Genomic DNA, 26584 nt, shown 5'->3' with positions numbered 1-26584 from the left:
GGTCAGCTCCGACCGCGTTTTACCCATGGATGCTGTATTGACCAAAGAACCGGTTAGTCAAGGAGGCCCCTGTCGGGGATCAAACCCCGGTCGTCCAGTCCTCAGTCGGACACTACACTGACTGCGTTACCCCACGTCAATCCATTGATGGTTGATTCCATCCACTTTCATGTTATTTCTGTTTCGAATAACGCATTTATTTTGGGAATGGAGACTGCCTTTTAATATATTTGTTTACGAGATGAATTTCTCTTCAAAGCGAATTGGTTCCCCTTGAAAGAAGAGACATTGGGTAACGGATGTAGCAAGGGGAAGAGGACACAGACCTAGTGCAATGAAAACTGCTTCAGAGCAAGAATGGAATAAGGAGAATGTTCTTCTCACTACTACAACAAGGATTGACAATGTGATTCAAATAATTTATCTTACATCCAAAAAAATGCATTGAAATGACATAAATTTGTCACAGATTTTGGATAAATTAGATATAATGTATACAGACAGTCACATAAACCGGAATTTCATATTTATTAATATTTTCCAAGGATTTATATCGGGTGATTAATTCAAGAAAGCTTACAACACTAATAGAAGAGCTGAAAATTACACATACAGTTTTAGTCAGACGTGTGAAGGAAATGTACCTCTTCGAAGTCATACGCTAAGATAGGAAAATAATATTAAAAAAGGATCTTACAGACAAAGTGCGTGAGAGTTTGAACTGTGTTTGTCTGTATCAATATGCAGCGAAATTTTGTAAACACGGTGATGAAACTTCTGGTTACATAAAAATCAGGGTAATTCTCTACCAGCGAAGAAGGCTGTCTTCTGGGTTATTATCAGCATTATTGCTGTTTATAACATTTTGCTTGCAAGAGTGCTACAAATCCACTAAGAAATTAATAGAAAAAATAGCTCGATGTTATATGTTTAGGAAATTGGCGACGGAAAACCTGAACATTACGGGCAGAATCTGTGAATTTTGGTAGAGGCTCATATGCCGCTTATGCTTGAAGCAAGAGAAGGGTGGATAAGTTACTTTTGTGGTTGGAAGTCAAGTGGCTTCTGTAGTCCGTGAATTGGACTCGATTGATCGCCCTGGCTACTCTGCGAGTTCCTTAAGCCAAAGAGTTTCTTCCTCGGCTACTTAACCACAAGAGACACCGAGCAATTTCTTTGCTACTGAAGTCTCGTAAACACAGAATAAAACATGTAGAGACAAAATATTCTGTGAACATCTACAGAACTACGTCAGTACAGAAATTATGCAGAGGCTCTGTTAATGAAGCAATGTTTCTACAACCAACTGAGAGAGTTTTCAAACTGATATATTTTTGAGAACAAAGCGCTACGTAATTTGGAGGAGGAAAGCTGGAGAAAATTTGTACTAAATAAAATCAGTGGTCAAATCCAAGGAAAATGAAATTGACAAGGCTCACAGAACAAATGAGGCAGACGAAAAATGTATGCATAATCGTGGTCGAGAAACGTGAATGGAAGTTGCCACTGGCGATACACAGGCAAAAATATTGAAAAGCATCACAAAGAGGCAAGGTGACAAAGAGTGACCTAGTTTCTCAGAACGAATTGAAGTGGCGGACTCTTGTTATCAAAGTAATGAAAATTTGGGTCCCATAAAAGGCGGGAATTTTTTTGTGCATCTGAGAGACTGTCAGCTTTTCAAGAAAGACTCTGTACCCTGGAATAGGTTATTAAAATTTGTTTTCATTATAATACCAAAACCTTTAATTTTGGATCCGACGTTTTTCTCTTTACTGGTGCTGTGAATTTGAGCTCGGGGTATGTGGAGTCGATTCCGTGCCGAAGTTCAACATTTCCTCGAACCAATATTTTGCCGTCAGCTCATCTGTCACACTAACGCGTGAGGCATACAGATTTAATCCAGGGTATAATAAATTGAAGTAGTGTTAAATAAAACAATCTTGTGTTAATAAACACATTCTGTAATCGCTGATTAGGTTACAGTACGTTATCCTTAGATAAGGAAGTAATTGAGCAGTAATTAAATCATGTGCAGCGTGCAGAGATTGCTCTGTATATGTAATTAGGGGTTTGGTAATTTTTCATAATTACTCCTCTTAAATAAAATAAGGTTGCCAGCTGATGCCATTTCTTCACATAGATGTCTTTATAAAATCCAGGAAGGAATATAACGTTTGTGTAAATGACTTACGCGAATCGAAAAAATGTATATATGTATATTTAAATTACTTACTTTATTGAGTTTAAATGTTATAATGATACAGCATGAACTGCTGAAAATTAGGCGTATCAAAATGTGCACGGCATAATTGCTGTTTGTGGCATGCGTTCGGAAAATCTGATTCTGGAAATTCCGCACAATCCAGTTGGAATTTATAGTCTTTCTCAGATTCCTAACTCTGTGGAATTCTACACTTCGCCGTTACAAAACGTACTGACCACCACTTACGTATTGGATAATGAGATACTTCGGAAAACACGTTTACATATTTCATACCTAAAGATTTTGGTGAAAATATTATGAATTAATTTAAGTTCTCGTGGTCAGCGAAATTAAAAATTGTATCATATGTCACAGTGACAAGACGCATGTAATAAGTTTTTCAATACAAGTCCCAGAATATTTTCTGATAATATTTATAATAAACGTAAAGAAAATACAGAATGAAGGAAAATAAAATTCTGGCAATGAAACAGAGAAATTCAAAAGAAAACAATGAAGTTTTAAGAGAAAAGTTTGTTTACGTTATTTAAAAGCAAATTTTATGAAGTTTTCATCAAAATATTTATAAGTTTCGTAATACTTGGATTACAATGACTTAAAGACCTACAGTAATAATTATAAACTATCTCCACAGCGAACAGCTGAATCAGATGGTAAAGAAGTTCCACGTCTTTTATGGAACCCGCACAACAACCTCCAGTGGACCCTGTCTTGAGCCAAATGAATCCAGTCTATAATCTCACACCTATAATCTCCTACCTATGCAATGTTTTTGAGGTAGTCTCTTCCATTTACAACAGCCGAGTAATTATCCTCCGTGTGACTTATATTAACTTTAAAGATGGCTGTCTTCTGGCTTGTAGCGCCGTGTAGTATGATAGATATCTACCTGATCACCTTTAGGGCGATGCATAACCCTGAAGATGGAGGCAGGAAGGATCAATGAAACGCCCTAGTATCCTCAGCTATTACTGTATATTTGCCATCTATCGCGTGAAAATGCTGTAGTTTGTCTGAAAATCTACACTGACGTTCTTTAAATGATTGTAGGTAATATTTCTCTAAAGGATCAAATTTTCTCGTGTTGATTTTGTTTTATGCAAAAGAGTTTGTTTATCGGGGCAGATGGTGTGTGGTTCCGTCACGAAGTAAAGAAGCCTTCGAAGTTCGGGGCAAACATCTTCCAACTGCGTCCGTTGAACTGACTGGCCTTTCTTCTGCAGAGTTCATAGACTCGACCACCGAGCGCGTGTGTGAACTGCAAAGTTCATGATCAGACCCGCGGCTGAAGAAACATTTCACTAAAATTTCCTCATTCAAAATGATTTGTAATGGAGTCCTTTAAAACTTAAGAACAAGAAAAACATATCGAAGTGAGGTAGTTATGTTGAGTGGGTAAATTCAGTGACACAGTGCAGTCTAGTAGAAGTTTACAGACGTTTCAGAGGTCCTTGCTGCGTCCATCATGAGGGCTATGGTCATGTCTCAGATGATGAAGAAATGAAGGACCTCTTATTTATTTATTTCTCTCCGTGGGTAATTACTGTGATATCAGTCCTGTTCTGAGGCACATAGGGAACAGCCAGTCGTCCTAGCCCCTTTAAGGGTCGTTCTTTTATTTTTTTTCTCTCTGTTTCAGTTCCTGGTAACCGCTGTGGCTTCTCTCCGTATCTCTCTGCTTTCCACTGGGAGTCCAGTAAATTAGTTTGTCCGTGTTCTTTCTTATCATAACATTTCCTATACTCAATTTAGAAAAGTACTAGTGGACATGCTGATAGTCGCTCAGCTGTTCAAGAAATTCCCAACCTGCCTATGGGAACCCGAATGTTCATTACCGTGTTCACAAGAGCCTACTACTGTTTATATTCTGAGACAATAAATATAAGGGGGGTGGTAAGCCCTTTATCCGAAATGTTAATTTTGTCATATTAAGGTAAATTTTTCTAAACAACTAAAAACTGTAGTCATGAAAATTGTTACACATATATCTACGGGTTTTATGTGCATGCTGACATTTGCATAATTATTATACTTGTTAACAGAGTTTTTATATATAATTATTTTAAGAACTGTTTCAACATTTTTGGCAGAAAAATATTTAATAACTTTACGATTAAATAGGATTTGAAGTTATCACGGCAGTAAGTCTGAGGATGGCTGTCTTCTTGATTGTATTACCGTGTAGTCTGGTAGAAATTTACAGACGTTTAAGAGGTCCTTGCTGCCTCAATCATCAGGGAAACTTTATGACTCCCTTAACTTGGTACAGTGTTTAGTCATTGGTCCGATATAATAATTTGTGTTTATAAAACATCGTCTGGAAGAGGCTACGTTTGATAAACAGACATTTCGGGTGAGGAACACTGTACTTTACAGTCTTTAATTTCTTATGGCAACAATTTCTAGATTTCTCCATATATTTTTAACAGCAAATAAGAATGATATGAGTGGGATATGTAGCACGCATAGGTGGGGGGATCCTTGTTGTAGGAAGTGAAGTACAACATTTCAGGATGTGTCTTATCTCAAGTCCTGTGGGTGTTGACATCGTTCGCAATATCCGAGACTGCTTATAAGCAAGCGACGGGAACTTTAGAGCAATGTAGAGTTACGCTGGACACTAAGAGCTGCTATCGATTCCTCGGGGGATTTCGAACACATTGGCGTCGAAACAGAACATTTTGGCTCCTGAATCAAAGAGCTGTGCATGCAAAGAGATTTTGTGGGAGAATATTCCGGTGGGCTAAAAAAAAATTTAACGACGTGATGAATGCAGTTGCTTCAGGATTAGACCCAAATGGAAAATTCCGGTGCTGAAATAAGTTAATGTAACACGTAACATATAAAATAAAATAAATATAATAGTGTGTTTTTATGTTAAATAATACGCAAGTTTGCCACTTTTTTCAAAATTTGGTTAGAAGCGATTGATATAGAAGGGTATTTAACATGTAATCACGTGCTATTTTATTACAGGGACTATGAACGCGGTATGAATATTAATATAGAATGTTTTATGTGATTCTTAATAAATGGAAATGACCTCTTTTGCTTAGGTCTGCTTTCTCTTATTATTATTTTATCGCCTTTCAAGCGATTGCATAGCTTTTTAAGCACACCACACTGCAAAAATAATTGTTGCTATGATTTCAGTGAAAACAGACGAGCTGTTATAAATCATCACGTCTACAATGTTACGGCCTTCATAACACGTTATGTTAGGTTACCAGAAGCTTCGATAATTTTCTATTAAATTACACCATCTTTTAGTTCTTACATTTGAGGTATATTTTTCCGCTCGAAGTGCATAACAAAGTTTGGTGTAACAAACAGTTCCGCACGGCGATGAGCTATAACCAGGAAAGACAGAAAGAAAGCTATAAAATGAAGGTAGGAGCTTATGCAGGAGAAATTTGGCATTTAGGGAACGTAGCGCCAGCCAATGTTTGCTGAGCGTCTGAGTACACCGTGTTGATTTACTTGTGTAGCTTTATTCTATGAACAAATTATGTTATTGCAGTTGTGGGTAGCACATCTTTGTTTGAATTCTAGCGGGACTTTGAGGATAGGTTCTTGTCTAAATCTAGATGCTGGATGCAGTGAGTTTTCACTGGAATATTTATCCTTCACTGATTTCGTATTTTTAATATTTATCTATCTCGTTATTTCCTCATTTTCAAACATTTTCTCATTCTCTGGTTCTGCGTAAATGTGGGTCTCTACCATCATATTTATTCTTTCGGACTTTGTATTTATGCCCATTTCTTGTTAAACGTCTTCTCATGGTTTTGTATCAAATGAAATACATAAATATAGGATTTGAGACTTTCGCGGCGAGTACAATCAATAAAATCTTCTCGGGAAATTAGCCGCGTCAACTGGTTACCGTAGTAAACCGACGTTTCGGGAACCAACTCTTTACCCACCATCAGGGTTGACACAGGCGACTTACGAATTATCCAGTCACATCAGAACCCTGATGATGGTAACAGAATTGGTTCCCGAAACGTCGGTTTACTGCGGTAACCAGATGACGAGGCTGATTGCCCGAGAAGATCTTATTGAAATACATTAATATATCAGGATATTGTGTCCGATGAGGAGAGATCAACAAGTCTTGTCCAATCAACGTGGTCCAAAAATCAGACTGACCTCAGTATTGGGGCTGTGCTGATATGACCTTTCCTAAGCTCAGACGCAGGTCATCGCAAATTTGCCGATGTCCTGACCAGCGCTCTGCTAATCTTGTTTCATGACCACTTAGAAGCAAAGTGGCTGTAACTTTGAGGACCGCGTCTAGTTGTTAATTCCACTGCACTGTGCTTATGGCAATGTCTTGCCCTCTTGTTCCAGAGGAAATTTTAAGTGTCAGGTTTTCGCATTAATACGCTCCAAAGACGCTATTTCGACACGCCGTCATTTAACAACACTTGATGCCAAATGAAGGCTACAGAATGTCCCATAAGTCCGGGGCGACAAGAGAACCTTTTTATTTGACAAAAGAAGCAAAACGTGTTGCAAATTATTTTTCCAAATTCACGTGTTGGATTTTTTTACCTGGATCATACCGTCTCGGCGCTGAGCTCTTTAAATAAATTGTGAACAGTAAAAAGTTTCGATGATAGTAATTTTTGCTATTCCTAATATAAAGATGTAGCACCACGACACATCCTAGGGGGGAAAAAAAATCTAAACACATGATTTCCACAAAATTTCCTACTTTACATTTTTTAAGCAGTTTGTCAAAGAACCGAAATCTTCTACAGCCTAGGACGTAAAATGACATTTCGTATGTTACATGTTCCTAAGCACCTACAGAAAACTTATATGAAACTTAAATCCAACAGACATCATGAAATAAAGTAACCGTTTAGCCCAATTTCAGTGCCGCCTGTTGTGTGCGGCACTCTACAATTTAATGATATTTTCTGTACAGATTATCCTAATGAAAGGTTGCCATCCACAAATCTGACAGAAACTACCAATGAAGAAAGTACAAATTCAGTTAGTTTTTCAAATGAAAATGGCTGTATTCTGGGTTGTAGCTCCATGTAGTCTGGTAGATGTTTACCGGCGTTTCAGAAGTCCTTCCTGCCTCCATCATCAGGGCGACTACACGGCATAACAACCCAGAAGTCAGCCATCTTCACACACGCTGCCGCCACAACCTAAAATATCACAGATTTAAATGTTGACAAGTTGCTATGATAAACAGCACGTGTTTTAATACCGATCATTAAAGTACTGTTAATAAGATATGACCAAGATTATGGCACTCCAGCAAAATGGACACACATTTGTATCCATATTCGGCAAATTGGTAGACAGGGGATCAGTGAAGGCGCTTACAACCCAGTCATCTCCTCACTTAATCCAGGATAGCTTTGTACTGTATCATAAATTATGTCATGACCTAATCCCATACACATTTCTCCATAGTATTTGCTTGGTACATAAGCTACTTCTTATGATTAATATTCTCTGCATACCCTCCCACAAGAACAGGGGGTGGCTTTCAGCGTCTGCTGTGAGACCGGTCAACGAGTTACCACGTTTAGGCCTCAAGTCCTGACCGAAGAGGCTCCATTTACATTGGTTGATAACAGAATGTACTAACAAGAAGAAGCGAGAGATTATTGATTAAATCAGTAGGAGAATACATTTCGAAAAATTCTTGTCATTTTTCTGTTTGAAAGTCTATTTTCCAGAAAGCTGAAGATTAATAAAAACAAAACGGTAAATAAGTTTATGAGTCGTCGCCTTCAAGTGGAAAACTTCTCTTACCTCAGTCTAACAACAAGCGTTTCATACGACCAGGTGGTTTTGTTCACGAGTGGGATATCGACTAAAATTTCTGTGGGTTTCTACAGGATGCAGATACAACCACGACCACTTCCGTTCACGTACATCCATATCCTTTTAAACCCGCCCTAAAATTTCTAGTTTGACACAAAAATATATGCAGTTGATAAACATCGGTAAATAAATACACAAATTATCGAGGCCCGAATTGTCTCGAACACAGGTATTTTAAAATTTATTTCTTGGTGTTGTAAAAAAATTAAATACCACCGAAGTAGCCATGAATATTTTATGCCAGCTTGAGTACATACACGCAGAGAGGCCACTGCATTTTAACTCCCATATTACACACCATATAAATTTCATTCCAGCGCGAGTGTCTCATATGCATGTAACCCGGTGTGGTATTCGCGACTACGAGTTTGCGTACAAAAAGGGCATAAGTAGTAAAGTGTGATGTTAGGTCACATGGATCGATCTGGCGACCTTCTTCTCAGCGGAGAACACCGAGAGGCTGTGGGCTGCGCGACCCGAGTCTGCTTGTAAATTTAGTAAATAGAACAGAAATGAAATAAATCTTTCTGTTCCTTGGTCTACACAGTTAGTTTTGTTAGAATTGATGCTAGACGTAAGCTGCAGTTGTAAAGGTAAGGCCCTATTCGACAATAGGTTAAGATGAGTGAACAGTTACGTGGTCTTACCGCTTTACTACCAAGCATAACGAAGAGTTTCATAAATTGGTAGCCAGCAAAAAGCCAAACGCAACAGCACTATTAATATGCATACATTTCCTAATTTGTTAATGTTACTACAACTGTGCCATTTTTAATTATCCGCCAGTTTTACCACCTGATTTTATATGCAGTTCAAGTATGATTTTTAGGTGTCTTTTACACTTTGGTGCAACTGAAAAAAAAGCCTGTCTGTCTCTCTGTCGAGCATTTCAGATAGCCCGCGTCGACATCGCTCATGGGAACTAGGCAACCATCGGGGATTCCCCCAAGAGCCTAAGTGATACCAAGGGACATTCACTTCAGTTGTTACCATCCCCAGGGCTCACACCACAGCGTTTTCAGCCAGCGGGGCTCTTTCTCCCTTTGGGGCACTTTCATCCAATAACTACCCCACTCTGGGCCTTCTCCTCCCCCTTGTGTTTTGTCTACTACAATACCATCCCCCAGGCCTGCTTGTAACGGTTTGGCCTCCAGGCATTGCCCCCGCCCGAAGGCTTTGTCCCCCCCAGGCTTCCTCTATTGTACCCAGCTCCCCTACATGACCTTCAAAAGCCATGGCTTTACTCTCGCTCGGCTTTTGTATCCCTGGGCTTTCACCATCTAGGATTACCAGCAAACGAAATGTTGCTTCTGCTATCAATTGCTGTTGATAACGTCAAACATCGTGTCGTAGTGCAGAACATTGATGAAAATTTGATGTTTTCACGGAGGTGAGTCCGAAGATGGTTGTCTTCTGGGTTGCAACGCCGTGTTGTCTGTTAGAAATTTACATAAGCTTCAGAGGTGCTTGCTGCCTCCATCATCAGGGCAGACCTATGAAACGTTGGTAAACATCCACCTACGATCTCAGTGTCGGAGCTACCAGACCGCGCGGTCACTGAAATAGTCAACTATGGCTTAAATTCCCTCGACTGGGCGAAACACCAAATTTCAGCTTTACGAAACAAAGGAAATTTTTCAGTTTCCTAAGTTTAGGCCTTTTTGTCTTCAGACAGAAGACAGCAAAGTAGAACGGTCTGAAGCAAGCAAGCCTTCCCGGAATTTAATCCGCAATGCTCACTGGGTAGGTAGGTTAGGTTAGGTTCTGCTCAGTGACAGGTTGGCAGTTGCTCTGGGCAGTGGAACGCTCTCCCCCCTTTCCAACGATCTGCAGCTGCTATTATTATAGGGCGTTTGTTTCCGTGATAACATTCAGGGACCTTCTGTACGGTGGAAACTGTTTTATGTTCATGCAGCCTGAATTAACTGTCTTTCCTCCGGTCTCGATGTTGATTCTTTTTAATAATCAATGACATAGAAAATGTATCGGTAACCTAGTGACAGCTTAGCACACATTAAAAACCTGCGTAATTTGTTTACTATTTGACGACGCTGTATCAACTGAAGATGTTATTTGTTATAAAACAGATGTAAACGGGGACAAGTACAGTCCACGACTGTAATCTTGAGACTTGCAAGGAATGCAGGAAGTCCGTAGCGTTAAAGACAGACGCCATCTTTCCTACTTCCTCCTTCACTCCACTTCCTCACCCTGCAAGTCTCAAGATTACAGTCGTGGACTGTAGGTCGCGGTGAGACTTGGCGTGTGTCTGAACAGGATTGAAAAGATGGCTGTGATCTCTCTGGGCGAGTTTCTGGCTAGAAACGTTGACGCGAGGTTACTTTAATGTAAATGCAAAGAATTAGTGAGTACGTTTTGTGACTTGTTCACTCGGTGTCGCGTCCCTAATTGAACATAAACGCCTCAAGGTCGTCTTTAACATCAGAAGTTGGCAGTCGCTTAGTTGAAAAAGAAATTTCCCTCCCGCAGAAACTGAACTATATTACCGTGTTCACAAGAGCCCCACCCCTAACTGGATCATACTTTATCTTAGCCAGATGAGTCCAATCCACAAACTCTGACCCTATTTAAAATCTACTTTAATATTATCCTCCCATCTGTTCTCCATGCATATGCCTGAGAACATTTGTTATTCACATGCCATTGTTCACAGTTTTAATTGCGAATGTTCGATTTGGGTGATGATGGCGTCACTAAGTCCTTCATAATGCATAAATATGATTATTTTCGTTTCGCAGGGATGAACAATCGATTATACAGCGGGGGCCACTTCGAAGTTTTTTGCCCACTTTTCTAAATTGATATTTATAATGCAGCAGCCCCAACGGCTATCGCGAATATTAGCCACCTGTGCAATTTTCCATTTCTGCCCACTTTGACCAACAGGTGTATTTGGGTTTATGTTTTCCAAGGGATTTAATTCCCACATTTTCGGCTCTCTTTTTTTATTCGTACACGGTGTCGTAATGAACGGCTGACTTCCGTACCTCGATTAAGTACCAGCTGGTTTGTTTCCAAGACATAATTGCCTCTGATGAAGACGGCCTTTACGAATAATATAAAACATAATTTGATTTTTTAATTTGCATACTTGGTTTTATGTAATTATTCCCCTACTCCAAGCTTCGCGGCACACCGGTTGAGAACCACTGCTAGTTGATTCTGACATTTAATAACGAAAACCCTTCAGCACGGAAGTACCACTTACCTTCTACATAGAACCGAGTCCTACATAAGAAGCCAGCAGTCGGTCACCCACTCAAGAAATCCCCAACACTTTATGGACCCCTTAGGTTCATTACCGTGTTAAGAAGAGTCCGCCACTGGCACCTGACCTGAGCCAGATGAATCCAGTACATACCACCCCACCCTACTTCTCTAATATCCAATTTAATATTATCCTCCCACCTACGTCTGGGTCTTCTTAGTGGTCTCTTTCTTTCTGGTTTGGCCACCAAAAGCCTGTATGCATTCCTCTTCTCTCCCATGCAGGCTGCATGCCCTGCCCATCTCATCCTCCTTGACTTGATCAGTTTAATTATGTTTGGGGAGAAGTTCAAATTATGAAGCTCCTCATTATGCAACTTTTACGTAAATTATGCTCAAGACAAAAGTTCGTTTACTAGATAACTGACTGTCAAAAAACAAAGAGTTTACTCCACAATTTTGTTTACTATTTGGATATTAATGTTGAGGTAAATGGGTTATGAAGAGGTTTACTAAAACACAAAACGTTTTTCAATTATCTCTTTATTTTATTAATAGCAGAACCAAATGAAGGCTGGAACACCCATTAAAAAGCAATATTCCGTATTTTTGTGGTTACAAATAACGTATAAAATTTTGCGGGTTGGAAACAACGTTCGAGTGTGAGTGTACAAATAACATTTTTATGTGTTTTGCAGAGATAGGGTCGTTCTGTGGTTGTGTTTATACTACGTTGGGCTTATATCTCTGCTAATTAGTCCGACCGCATGCACACGGTAACACCACGGGTTCTCACTCCAACCTACACACCAGAATACGTCTATAACAGCGGATTGATACATGCACTTCATAACTCGCTCCGCGTAGAACTATTTTGTGACAGCGAAGGATAAAGGTTTAGCAGGCGCGCGCTGCAACATTGGTACCCTGTAACTGCTTCATTTTGTAATGCGATAATCTGTAACGAATATATTACCAGGAAGTCTGTAATGTTTAGTAGTTGGACTCTGAGAATAAAACCCGATAACCCGATTTTGTTCGGTTCTGGTGGGTGGGTTGTTAATGACCAGTGTTACCCAGCAACGTAGTCAAAGGTGGTCATTGTGCTGTTGCCAATAATAAACAAAAGTTCTTGTATTTGTTATCACTGTAAAGCTCTGAATTTGGCAGGGTATAAAACAATCCATTTCCCGCGATGGTTTTGGCATTGTCAGCAGTTGAATTGAAATCTGATTCTGTTCAGAGCATGAGAACAGTTCCAGTCCAGCACAGATAAATTTACTATGCTCATAAAACGGTAATTAGGAATAAAATTTGTTTACAATTTAAACATGGAAGAATTACAACAGCAATGCTAGGAATGATATTTGCTCCTTTACTTAAATAAAATACTATACTTGCACGATTGGGCTTCAAGGCTGTTCTTAAGAAACTAACAGACGCTCAACAATCCTATAGAATTCTCCTATTTTTGTTGAACCCAAAGGTGTTCTCAAGAACCAGTTATGGTATGGGCCCATATCATGAGCTAGCTGAATCCAAAACACACCTTGAAATTGCATTGTTACTATTATCCCAATGGTTCAAGGTCATAACTCCCAATAGATATTTTCCCTTCGGGCCTGCAGCTCAAAACTTTGTATGTATTTATTATCTTCCTGTACGTGTTCCTCATTTCAAACATAAATTCCGCAGATTAGTGCATCATCTAAATCCGAAGGTTACAGTATTCTGGATTGTTGCGCCGTGTAGTCTGGTAGATTTTCACAGACGTTTCAGAGGTCATACTGCCTCCGTCATCACTCATCGCCCTGATGACAGAGGCAGTATGACCTCTGAAACGTTGGTAAATATCGACCAGACTACACAGCGCAACAACACAGAAGACAGAAATCTTTAGATTTACCGCCGTGAAAACCTCAAATCATACATCATCTAGGTCCATTTGCATCCCTCTGATAGAACGTGGTATTGAGGAGGGAAAACCGAATGGCTGGCAGAATACTTGAAACTTTACCATATTGCCTATCACGTGGCCTAACCGCCTGAGCTTCTAACGTTACTTGCTTGGGAATGCTCGAAGCACCGCTACTTGAACAAACGTTGGAAGCGGTGAAAGGGTTGCTTCAATCTCAAACTGCCTTCCGAACCAATCTTTAACCCAATCACGACCAACTGCCACAAATCCTCGCACAGACACAAGCAAACTTGTTCCTCGTTAGTTCCTCGCACTGCCTCGGCTCTGTGGGGCGCGCATATTACTTAAAAAAGCGGTTCCACAATGTCTCGTAACCAGACTGATTCCGTTAAAACAAATAGCTCTGAATTGTCTCTAAAAATGGTGTGAATGTGGTCACCTTCAAACTACTTGAGTTCGGACACAAAATATTCTGTCACTCCTGTAATGATTGCTGGAAATAATTTTTAAAAAATATTTCAGTACTGTCGTCACATTTTTCTGAATATCTTCAGCAGATTAAAATTGAGAACCTTCGGGAGAGATTTTCAGTGAAGGCAATGTGACGAAGTCAGAGAGGTACAAATCAGAAGTGTACAGCGTGGTTCGAACACTGATATTTGTATTTTATTGATCATAAGGAGGATGTCCATGAACTACTGGATGTCGGAGTATGTTTTGACTCATCAAAATTCTCGCAAGAGATATTTATCATGAAGTGTATTGTAGTAACTGGATTAGCAGTTGCCTTTGTTGTTTGCACTGAAGAAAATGGAGTTTCAAACTTCATGCACTGTCAAACCAAATAGACTGTCTGGGAGCAGCTTCGTATCTGGCTCCATCAAGAGATTACTGCTGCATTAACGATGGGTTCGAAAACAAAAGAGAAACGTTGGTGTTTAGTGCCCCAGTGCTGTAATGCTTTACGACAAATTTAGGGTGGGGGGCTAATTGCACTGTACAGAACAAACGTCAAGTCCAAAAATTTGTACCATTTCATATTCTTCCATTTTATTGATACGGCTGTTGTGAATTCTTGGCTTCCGTATAGAAAAAAGCCTGCACATTATGAATAAAACATTTGTTCCTCTGCGCAAATTGGCTTGTTAAGCCACGTTCAGGGGGGATTTTCAATGTAAATACGAAGTACACTAACGCAACATTGAAGTAACAACTGTGTATTTAGTAAATAATACGCTATTTTTAACAATTAAAAGTATGCACGAATTATTTGTTCAATCGTTATTAAAATAATTATCCACAGGATCTTTTCTAACTGCAGTTCATGACATAATGCAACCGACTAATCTTTCCAGTAGATACGGCTTAGGGTGGATTGATTTCCCGGACTACAGTCAGTAGGCTCTTCTGATATGCTGAAACTCCGACATGTTTGTTCTTACATTTTATACTACAGTAAAACCTCTCTAAGTTGGACACTAGGGTTTCCACGAAAATGTGTCCAACTTACAGAGATGTCCAAGATAGAGGGAAAGAAAAAAATTAGATTGTGGTCTAATGACAATATAATATATTTACTTACATACACTAACTACTGTAGGCTTACTTGAATTAGGAATTAATGACAATTGTATTAATAATAACCTTTTGAAGCCCACTCCCATGCCTCAATAATATTTTCGAAAGTTTATTCCACCAATTTTCGCTTCCTCATCGCAAAAACAAAAATTCCATTTCTGTTAACACAGTCTGAAGTCTAACGCAAGCACAGTAATGATGGAATTAAAACTGTGTCTTCTGCAGTACTGTAGTCAAGTTATGGGTTCGACAAAAGAATAGTTAAAACTTGCAATGCATTCCAATGATGAGTTCAATGTCCATAAGAGAATCCTCCAGAGGGGAGGCATTCATCTGTAAGAAACTCAAAATAACAAAATATGCAACTGAAAAAGTTTCCCTGAAAAACATCGAAGTTAAGTGCATGAACCTGTCCAACTTACAACAAAATCGGTGTCCATGATATAGAGTATTGTAAAATTATAGGATATTCGCTGGTTCCAATTAAAAGTGTCCAATATAGAGGGGTGTCAAACTTGAGGGAGTTAACTGTATTTGTAATTTTGAACTGATCAAACGCACGCCGAGAGACCCTTTGTTCCAAAATGCACTGAGACTGGCTGTGCCCCCCTCTTCACAATTTCCCTCATCCACAAGGAAAGGCATTTGAATTTCCAACTCTGGTTGGCCACCTCCCCTTTGTTTAGACAAACTTCGTTCTTCCCAGAGGCAAGAAAGAAGCTGGACTTAGGCCTAAGGACCTTTGTTCCAAATCCAGGCCACTTTTCCACATATATCATGGCTGCCACTTTAAATTGAGTTGTTCACAGAAGTTTCTCCTAAAAAAATTTCTAGACTTTCCCTTTTGTAACATAAAGCACCTGTTCACCTGACTGAATTAAATGTAGGTGCCCTCGCCCTAGACACTTGTGGGCTGATTTGATATGGTACCAGCTCAGGGCTCCTTTGTCTCCTCGTAAAATTATTTCATTTTGTTAATCCAGAAGTTAGTTCACATAAAGTGGTAAAATTTTACAAATATATCCACTTTTTACAAACAGAGGATAAATTATACTACCCACTTAAGTTATGTGAAGACAAGAAAACCTTCAAAAAAATTATGACTTTTGTGTAACCCTAACTAACTAACTAGATGGCTTACCGAACCCGAAAGTTCATCACCGAATTAACCAAAGCCCTCCACCGGACCCAGTCTCCTTCAACTCCTATCTCCCATAGATCCCGCCTGACATTATCCTCCCATCTACGTCTAGGTCTCCCCAGATGTGTCTGCCCCTCAGGCTTTCTTTCCTACTACTGACTACTGTTTCACAGTTTCCACTGCATTAGTACCTCCATATGATAAAGGAAGTTAGGCAGTCTACTTATCCTTTGTGTCAATCATCTCTGGATCCAATACGAAAATGGTGTCTAATGTATGGTGATGCACCTTATTCTCTATATCTGCCTTAGCTGGTATTTCAAGGACATCAGAAGAATTTCCTTTTGATAGGATCAGTAACTTGGCATCTGTCATTACCTTTTGCTTCAGTTTTATTTTGCGAAAAAGACAAATTAAATTTATTTCCATTTACAAAAATAAACGTAGAAAATTATAATTACACATACTTTAAACAGCAATAATAATCATTAATCTACTGACAATTCAACTATTCATAGCGTTCACAAACATCTTTTATGAATATGACGAAAGCATAAAAAAGGATTATGAGGTTATGTAACCTCCCTGCAGAGATCCTTAAAATGTTCAATGGTGCAATATGGAATCACTATATCTTTTGCCTTTTTATGATACAACTAAATGTCTAGTAAATTCTTTCTAACAATTTCAGGTTAAAACATCACTAGTATGTTTCACTTCAGGTACAAAATAGTAAATGTTTAACAATCTTACCTTTCAAAGAAAAGAAATTCCACTCTTCAGCACTATCAGAAATGAAAAATATTAACCTTCACTGCCCTTGTTGTGTTTTGTTCCGTTTTGAGACTCCAGCGTAGCCAACTGTCACCAAAAACCACCAAGCACACGGATATGATGCCAACTGCAGTCACTGAGCAACTTACAAGCATGTTCAGAACAAAAATTAAGTGTGATGTCGTAGCTCTGCCGGAAGGGGGTAAACGTTAGAAATTCATGAATAGAGTAAAAGGAATGTGTAAATAAGTATCTTTTTAATGTTACTTGAAATTGTGCCAGTTTATTTATACATGAAAATTGTTATGCTCGCATAATATGCACTCTTCTGGAAACAGGAGAGGTTGGCAATTGGTCTATGAAGCTGATTTTTATTTCTTGTGTTGATACTGTGTTCAGTAGAATTAGTTTGAAAAAGTTCTGTGATCTCTTAGATGGACTTCTATTTATAGGTTAGACATTAGCCATTAACCTAACAATTTTAATTTGAGATATGGAGGGTTAATGAATTACTAGAAAATTGATTTTTAATGATTATCATTCTCAGTCATGTAGTAGTTTAATTTCGTATTTATACAAAGCTCATATACAAAATACAATTTTAATATATTTTAAGTACTACATTTTAAAGTTATAAACAGTATTTTACTTTTGATTTTATAAAAATTTGAAGCATTAGGAGAAGGAAATGACACAATTCCGATGCAAGGACTTTGACCATACTTTCAAACTAGATGATGAAGATGATCTTCTGAGTTTTGGCACCATGTTTTCTAATAGACATTTACCAGCATTTCACCGATCCTTACCGACTCCATCAGGGCGATGAGTGCCTGATGGTGCTACACTGCATGGCGCTATGACCTAGAAGACAGCCATCTTCGGACTCGCCACCATGAAAACCTGACGTCCTACTGAACTAGAGTAGACAGACTTCCGAAATTATTAATAATCTACACACAATGTAGACGGCAAAACCCTGGAAGACCGCAGAAGAGAGTTTCAGACTATGAGGCCCGATTGGGTCAATATGACCCAACTCCTTGGCTGTTTGTTAATAACAACAAATTCTACGAAAATTCATAGGATTTGAGGTTTTCATGGTTGTCTTCTAGGTTGTAGCACCATGTAGTCTTGTAGAAGTTTGCCAATGTCTTAGAGGTCCTTGATGCCTAAATCATCACTCATTCCCCTGATGATGGAGGCAGCAAAGATCTCTGAATCATCGGCAATGGGCAGGATTTGAGGTTATCGTGACTGTGAGTTTGTAGATTGCTATCCTCTGGGTTGTTGCAACATGTAGTATGGTAGAAGTTTGGCAACGTTTCAGATATCTTTGCTGTCTCTGTCACCACTCATTGCCCTGATGATGGAGGCAGCAAGGACCACTAAAACGTTCGTAAATTCCTCTACCAGACTACATGACACTACAACACAAAAGACAGCCTTCTTCTTATATTAGCTGCTTTCAATCCTACATGTTGATCTAGCAACCTAGTTATGTTTTTTTAAGTCTAAGAGCAATTTCTACAAAAGTGCATCAGCTTTAGTCATCTCAATCAGAAGATGAAGTTGTTTCCTTCAGTCTTTTTGATTTTAACAGATCTTCTTCTTCCAGAGATGCGCTGGAGTTTATCTTCCTCTTACGAGTATTTTTATTCTCGATGCCAAATGTAGAATGTCCTGCATCAGAATCACCATTCGCTTTATTCAATACAGAACCATCTCTGGATAAATTGTCCTTGCTCAAACTTGTTCCTCGTCTGTCATGGCTGTTAGAATCAGTGTCGTTGGTCATGCCTAGGCAGTGAGGTTCCTCACTTGTACTTGGCATCTCTTCGTCATTAATCCAGTTGGAGCTGCAGCTGCTACTGCTAGAAGTTGATGACAGTGCTGTCGCTGTCTGTTGCTGCTCCACATTTTCGCCATTAAACACGGACTTCTTTGAATCAGAGTCGCTGCTATATTCCAGCTTTCTAGCAACCTTCCTTGACTTTGGCTTGCGTTGGGCTGTTTTTCTATCTGATGATTTACTTTCACAGATTGGACTTTCTTCAGACAATTGAGAACTTGATGATGTTGATAATCCATTATCACGATCACTGTGACTGGAGGAGGTATCAGATCTCATCAGCTCTTCGACCAGCTCCTGAATCAAAACACAAAACCAAATGTACTCATTAGGATCTGTTAAGACCAGGAGAGTTATTCCAATTGGCCCATTACTGGCATAACAAAATAGCTTTATTCAAACTGACGGGCACTTTGTGTCTCGTGACACCTGAGTCTGATCAGCCTCCTCATTACTACAGGCTACGCACATTACAAAACGACTGAAACACACACAGACGTGTCGCCAGATCAACTGGTCATGAAATCCAGTGGTTTCTGTTCCATACTTTTGCAACTGTAACAATACTTGTGTTGTTCAAACAGTAAAACTTATGTTCTAAAAAACGTACGAAGCCAAAACTGAATAAAGTATGGGGTAAAGGTCTGCTGCTCTGCAAGGGAAGGCTTGGTTAGGAACAGCACATACCACTGAAGAAACCCAGTTTGGTTTAAAAACACGCGTTGTGCTAGGGTAAAAGTGGGAATGTTTTGATTGCCATGATACGCATTGAGAGTCGCACCGAACATGCAAGCAATTCAAACATTTTCCACTGTTCTCATAAGCTGTGATGACGCTCCTGAAACCCTTCCAGGGCAAGGCTTATTGTCAAAGTGTTGACAATTCTTTTGCATTGCCATATTTAGCAGATGCTGTGGCTTGCCATGCAACAAAGAAGACATCTGAAAAGGTGAAGTAATGGCTTTCCAAAGGGAAAGACAAGGAAGATGTACTAATGAGCACCGTGGAAGACGCAGACTTAGTTGCTGTGAATGTCCCGAAGAATATATATTATGCAAGAAAGGGGCAAACCATTTTTTATACGACATATGTACACACTGTAAAATGCAGAAGATGTGTTATCTGCATGTTTTCATGTCTCATGTCCTCTTCATTGCTTGTCAGTAATTGACATCCTTGCTGTTTTCAAGCGCAGTAATAAGCGAACGAAATTAAGTATTATTGCCATTATTATCACCCCACAGTTATAACTCTCGCTGTATGAATCTAATGAAAAGTGTTCCAGAGTGTTCGTATCTAAACTTCACCTTCCTTATCAGCAGCGAAAGTAAAAATGTACAGTGCAATCTTTGTTGTGTGGCGACACATGGCATGTGAACATAACCATACTCACAAATAATGCATTTTCGTCGTCTTCTTCATCAGAAGACACCAAGGAGAAGACCTGAAGTGTAGCGTCACGAGAAAGTTCTGCATAGGCCATGATTGCTAAGTCGTCTGATCCAAAATTCTCGTCTCTCTGCATTGGCTCAGCTTCTGCAGGATTACTGCTCGCGGGGTGTTGTGGCGAGACACTGGGAACTGATGTGGCACTATGGGAATCACTACTCGTGGGACTCTGCTGTGAGCCACTGGACATTGCCAGGACACGTGGGAAAAGTGCACGTAAACACTCTCTCACAAATTCCTGGTATGCAGAGTTTATGGTCTGTAGACAAACACAAGTGTATGCAGACTACATCTCTCTACTTCTCTGTACGCCATTTTATCAGATAAATAGATCTTCGTGAAACTTAATAGGTTCACTGCCAGGCTTTAAACACTTTCAATGGGAACTGTAAGCATACTTTTTGCCTAGGTGATGTGTTTGCTGCATCAACCCCATACAAGCTACAATTTTATATTCAGATTCAAGGACCATAAGGAATGAAGATCAATGTTTCTCCTGCTCTCATGAAAGCCTCGATTCTCTGGTTAAAAGTGGCAACGAATGTTGTAATGATTCAAGCAGTGATAAAATTTTCACGGAAAAAGGAAGAATATTGAAAGTTCTTGATCAACAGACATACACTTAATATTAATGTGTTACTAGAAAACAAAGTTCCGAAGTTCTGAAATGAAAATTCTCAGGCACGTTTTAATTTTTCATCACATTGAAAAATATCTGAGAACAAAATAAATTAAATTTCCGACTACAAATTGTGGATACAAACTTCTGATATCCTCTAGTGGCAATGATATGAAGTGTGCCTGATGTGTGTCATGTGGTAGGAGCACAGTTCTTTAGTCTTAATTGCGAGTTTAAAGTTTAGGTCATGAAAAGCACGTTCGGCTTAAAAATTGTTGGCATTCACTTGTTGCTAATTTAATATGAGTTAGTAGCAGTTTGGACATTAATCTTAGGGAGTTGGGCTGTGAGGATTGTAAACGGACGGAGTATCAAGATCAGGATGAAGTCCAATGGCAGGCTTTGGTGTTGGACCTGCGAGTCCTGCTACCAGGGAGTTAGTTAGTTAGTTAGTTAGTAGTAGAAACTGCTGCTGGGGACATTCTTACCATGGAAGGACTAGATACAAAAGAGTTTGAACGTTGGGACGCCGTGGATGTGTTTCTAATACTTGAATCCGATGATGGCATCTGGGTTGACGTACTGTAATTAGATTCCTCTCTGTGTTCCGGGTTTGAAGGTTGTGGTAAAATATCGGCCGGCGTATCTTCGGGAGATTCTATTCTGCCTTCCAGAAAATATAACTGCATTCTTTCGATAGTATTGTTGGTCCTGAACATGGTACTGTACAGAAAGATAGAAAGAGTTGTCAGAAACCAAGTTAATAGTTAATTGCTGTTCTTATGATCTGAATGGTTTACCGCTGAAACCACGAAAGTATAAAAGTGGATTTTATCCCATGCAGCTGCACAGTCCATAACTTCGTAACGTTTAACTTCTCAAAGAGCTATGTCAATAGTGACCTTACATCAGTAACCATTTCTCCCAATTTTCAAGCAAAATATTATTTCCCTTGTGACTGACATAATCTGGAACTTTTACCTGTGTCGGTACCATTGTCCAGATACAAGGAAATCAATATATACGATGTTCAACCACATATTTTCTGGAGCAGGCAGCTCGTACACATCGTAGTCGTCCTCAGAGCGAATATTATGGATTATGGAACGAAATCTCGTCTTGCAGAGGGGGCATTCTGGTTTCTCCTGCAAGATAAATGTTCAAAACTTCAACCACATCAACAAATAATAATCATATGTGCATTTAGTGTTTCAGTACTGTCAGAGGTGTGTTGCTTCTGTTTCAAAGTTCATAACCAGCACACAGCAAAATTTAAATACAGTTCCAAACTTTAAACACGCCTAACACTGAGACTGAGAATAAAATAACGAATCTACAACACAAGGACTGTGAAGTTAATCCAAATAAACCAGTCTGTCTGTCACCCAGTTTCAATTTTAAAAGCAAATGTACGAATATTATCATAATATGCCTTTTAGAGTAATGTGATACCGGTTGGTCTAAATGCTTTACCTGCGACCATTGCCGGAGACATTCAAAGCAGAACTCGTGCAAGCAGCCATCACTGAAACACGGATTCTGTCTTGTACCCAGGCAGACTGCGCAGATCGAGTTTGGCGACCTCTCTCGTTGAATCCGTGGTCTTGAAGATTCAGGACTTTGATTTGTGGGGCTACTCTCTGCCCCATTATTTGGTGGTGTGACTGTATGTTTATCCTCCATAGCCTTTAAAACTACGAAATAAATTAAACACTCAAACATCAACACATGTTCATGAGACAGCGTCTTACCACAAGCAGTAAACAGTTTTCGCTGGTCATGAACCTAACACAGAACTAAACAGGCATTAGCGTCATGACGAACTAAATCCAATTCACTAATTACAAACCATTTTAATATTATCCTTCGTGTTTCATGTGACCGCTTCCTCAAGCTTTAACAAGAAAAGAAAGTGTGCATTCCTTATTAAACATGCGTGCTACATGCGCAATTTCCAAGATTACTTTGTGAAGGATTGAAACTATAAATTCATAGAATTTTGATTCATTGTCCTGTCAGCTGCTCTCTTAGGAAGCAAGATACAGAAAAGTTAAATAATGGAGGCTGGAAGGAGCAACTGAGGATTGATCAAGCAAACCAAGGCTGATGATTAAAGATGCTGCTAAATGAGATGATTTGATCCGCGTGGAATCTGGAATTGACTGGTTGCTTGGTCATTGCCAATTTGGCCATCAGCTTCAGGCTGTCTGTAGGTCAGTACAAAGGACATGAAGAGCCACAAGGTAAGAGTTTATAAAATATTAAAAATACCAATACTTTTATACAAATTATACACATGAGCGGACGCTGAAAGGGAATAAAAATTTCAAACTACGCAGATGAAATTCCTACACGCCGTAAAATGGTGTACAGGAGCAGAAATAAACAGATATAAATTTTAATGACCTATAACAGGACCACATAAAATCACAGGAAAAAATAATTTTAAAATTCAGAAAAGTCTAAAGAATGGATCTAATGTCTCGGATACCACTTATCCTTTAACATGCTCAAAACACTTTAATCCCAACAAAACAGAATATTTTAGTTTGTTTTACTTCAGGGGTATTTGGACCATAAGTTTGGCAATTATTAGGCCTATCTTACAAAATTTTACAAATAATTTGGGGGGGGGGGGAAATCTCGTTTGGCAAACACATAAAATAGTAATTTTAGTCAGCCATAAGTAAATTACACTTAATTAATTCATGTTTTAATATTTCCTAGAGAAGCTGGTGTTTCTGTGTCATGTTACATGACACATGGTTTTCTCAAAATTTTACAGTTTTCGGTATAAATTTCAAAGAGGACATCCATACACCCAGGAAATAAAGAAGGTTAAGCATAGAATATGGCTAAGCCCCCCCCCCCCCCAGTCTATATTCTAGGGTGAATTGTGATCCTATGTTCCTTCTTGAATATGGCTCTCGTGACTTCTAACCTAGTTTGGTTGTCTTATTTCTGAATAGCTTTGTATCCTACTCTGCTATTAAAACACGAATTTAAACAAACAATCATAACCTTATTTCCTCCTCACATTAATGGTAACAACAAAAACAATAACATTAATAAAATAGAATGTACATTTGGAAGAAGGGCTCCATGTTCACCAATTTATAACATCTCAGCAAATCAGAACCAGTCACACTGCTCGTACACCAAGTAACATGATTCCACAGAAAAACTTCTAAACTGTAAAAATGCAGTTCTCAGTGTTACAGAAATTGACATTTTTACTCACCTGGTTGGATGCCAATTATTATATAATCTTTTTAGAAAATTCATCTTGTATTTTCAAAGGAAGTTCTCATGTTACGGTCAAAAAGAAACAAAATATTACACGTAAAATTTTGACATAATCTCTTTCAATAAAGTGACTCGAAAATAATCACAAATGTAAAGAACACGATGGTCTATGAAACGATACTGAACCCATTGATTACACCAGTTCAATTTTTGTCTTCTTGTTTATTTATTTATAGTTTATATAACGACGTTATATATGGCGGATGACAGTGAGTAATCGGTCGCGAGATATTTGAAGGCACTGTCTGGGCTGAGGAACCACGAAAACTCAGTTAGGTTAACAGGTCTCAAGGACGAGATTTGAATGCCCGACCTCCCAAATAAGAAGCAGGAGTGTTAACCACTCGACCCCGTCGTGTGGTGAAAAGGAGTTAATTTTACGCGCTACATTAATTTTTTTATTTTTCCAAGAAAAACACGAGTTCTTTAGTTAACGCAAACCCTTAGAGTCTTAATAATGAAAGATTTCAAGTGACGAAAATTACGTTCGTCCTTTTGTAAGCTTGTTCCACCAAATTCTTCCGTTATTCACAAAATTTACAAAGTCAATGTAGACGATAAGCCGATCTAATGGATAAAACACGTAAAAATAAACGGTGATTAAATTCGTTTTTATTCCCCATGTTGATTAAACGAGGCAACGCGAAACCGCCTCTTCCAACTTTATTAACCCTAAGTCATGAACCGAGTGCATATCCCGAACGCAACACTCGAATATTATTTACAGTGGTGTACACGCTACACATTTAAGAAAGGCGAAACGTTTTTGCTTGTTCAGCCATAGTGCCAAAAGCATCTGCTCCGGAGAATCTAAAGTTAAGTGAAAATACAAGTGATAACACAAATTTATTTTATTTATTTAGTGTTCTGTCTGACGACAGGTCCATATGAACAGGATCCATCCATCCTTTTCTCGGACTGGGACCTGTTCATATACGTTCTTGGCAGATGATCCAGAAGTGGTTTGCCATTGCCTTCTTCTGTGTGTGAATGGTGTAATTGTTGGGATGCCACGGAGAAACCGGGGAAGCCCCCGGAGGAAAACTCCGTGTTGCCTAGACCACGGCCTTGCCCAACACAAGTTATAAATTCGGGCACCGCCGGGAATCGAACCCGAGACCCCAGGATTACAAGGCCAGCGTTCTAACCCGCTAGACCACCGTGGCTTGATAACACAATACACACGATAATTTATCGAAGGAAATAGGGGATTTAATATTTTACGAAATAAAATTTCTATGTAATTTGTTAAAATATCTTGTGCAACATGCGAGAAAGTTAAATATTATCTACAATGAAATCTGTCTTCACAAAACATCACTACATTCTTTTTAATTTTACGGAATAAATACGTCATTTGCACGATGAATGACAAACGTAAAGATAATAACGATTTGTTAATACTTACTTCAATTATCCTGAGAAATCTGGAGAGATATGCAAATTGGCCTGCTTCTTACTTCACACAACAGTCTTTCACAACAGTCTTTCTCAACAGTCTTTCTCAACAGCTTGTTTTGCAACAACATTGTTTCTATAGTTTCCAGTAAACAAAAGGAGATTGTTCGGTTTGTAATTGCTCCAGACTGCAGTGTTGACAAATTAGAAAAACAAAAGGCACGCGGGAGTCGTAAAAATTCTCTTTGGACAACGCAAGTTTACTGACGCACATGTGCAGAGACGTTTGTACGATACTTGTAAAGAGATACTACTCGTACATTTAACGCCAGTCATCGTCATTTCAATTACGGGATCTTGTAATTTAAATTCATTGTTGGATTCGCTGTTACATTTCATTCAGTAACAAATTATTAGCTGCAGACAAAACAGCCTACCATAAATGACAGATTGATTGACGAAGAAATAAAAGGCACTTATTAATACGATAAATACAAATTAATACACCAAAAAAGAAAAAAAGATCACAGAAAGAAATAATTTCCTTAAACACCAGTTATCCAAAACTTTAGTAAATTTCGGGATATAAAGGTAGAATTTAGTAAATTTAAATATTGTACAAATGACAAACTGAAATGAAGATTTATGCGTCTGATTACAACGCCATTTTCCATTACGCATTTTAATCAGTGAAGAGTTCCTGTTTCTGGGTTGTAACAACTGAAGAAGTGCCCAGTACGTAAATAACTTTTCCTGATATTAGACTGTTAATTGTTTAAGGAATGCACTAATATTCCTTCCAATTTAATTTTAGGGCTATCAGTCTGTTTATTCGCCCTTCTGCCTTCATACGATTCCGTCTACCAGTTAAACTACGCAAATTTCTTAGTCCACTTTTTTGTGCAAATTGCAATCTCAATAAAATTAACTCCTTGGAGCATTGCTATTCGTCAGAAGTTGATAGAAGCTGAAACGGCAAAGAAATTATTCGCCATTCATGCATCCTAAATGTTCATGACCGCGTTAACAAGAGCCCATCACTCTACAGACCTACTGAAAGAGGCGACTGCAGTCCACACATTCTACAAGATACATTTTAATATTATTACATGTACCTCCACCTATTATATCTCTTTCTTTCAATTATTCTGAAGAAAATTTTGTAGGTACATGTTCCTCATGTCACCATGCGTGCTACATATCCATTTCATCTAATCTTTCTTAAGTTTATCTCAATA

General features: G+C 38.8%; 1 protein-coding gene and 1 long non-coding RNA gene across 3 annotated transcripts in view; one reads left to right on the top strand and one right to left on the bottom strand.

Annotated features, from left to right (window-relative positions):
* LOC110836663 (uncharacterized) overlaps window positions 1-5282 on the top strand; it is a 70998-nt gene extending 65716 nt beyond the window's left edge. Inside the window, exon 3 of the long non-coding RNA XR_002545404.2 lies at window positions 3867-5282. This is a non-coding gene — a long non-coding RNA (uncharacterized LOC110836663). The remainder of the gene's footprint in view (window positions 1-3866) is intronic.
* Window positions 5283-17262: 11980 nt separating this feature from the next.
* On the bottom strand, window positions 17263-25494 carry LOC110827411 (uncharacterized). Of its 2 annotated transcripts, none has more exons than XM_087341465.1 (6): window positions 25357-25494; window positions 22116-22336; window positions 21624-21787; window positions 21131-21365; window positions 19968-20282; window positions 17263-18871 (listed from the first exon to the last, which is right to left on the bottom strand). In XM_087341465.1, exons 2-6 carry the CDS (start codon window positions 22323-22325, stop codon window positions 18278-18280), a joined length of 1518 nt encoding a protein of 505 aa, XP_087197591.1. In that variant the 5' UTR covers window positions 22326-22336; window positions 25357-25494; the 3' UTR covers window positions 17263-18277. The 2 variants fall into 2 exon arrangements, with proteins under 2 accessions (XP_087197591.1, XP_087197597.1); XM_087341471.1 differs by having other exon boundaries at window positions 22116-22328; window positions 25357-25469.
* Window positions 25495-26584: the final 1090 nt, after the last annotated feature.

The sequence above is a fragment of the Zootermopsis nevadensis genome, unplaced genomic scaffold (assembly GCF_977971745.1).
Source record: "Zootermopsis nevadensis isolate Lab colony 2312 unplaced genomic scaffold, Znev_1.0 Znev_ptg000003l, whole genome shotgun sequence".
NCBI lineage: Eukaryota > Metazoa > Arthropoda > Insecta > Blattodea > Termopsidae > Zootermopsis > Zootermopsis nevadensis.
This window is presented reverse-complemented; position numbering and strand designations above follow the sequence as displayed.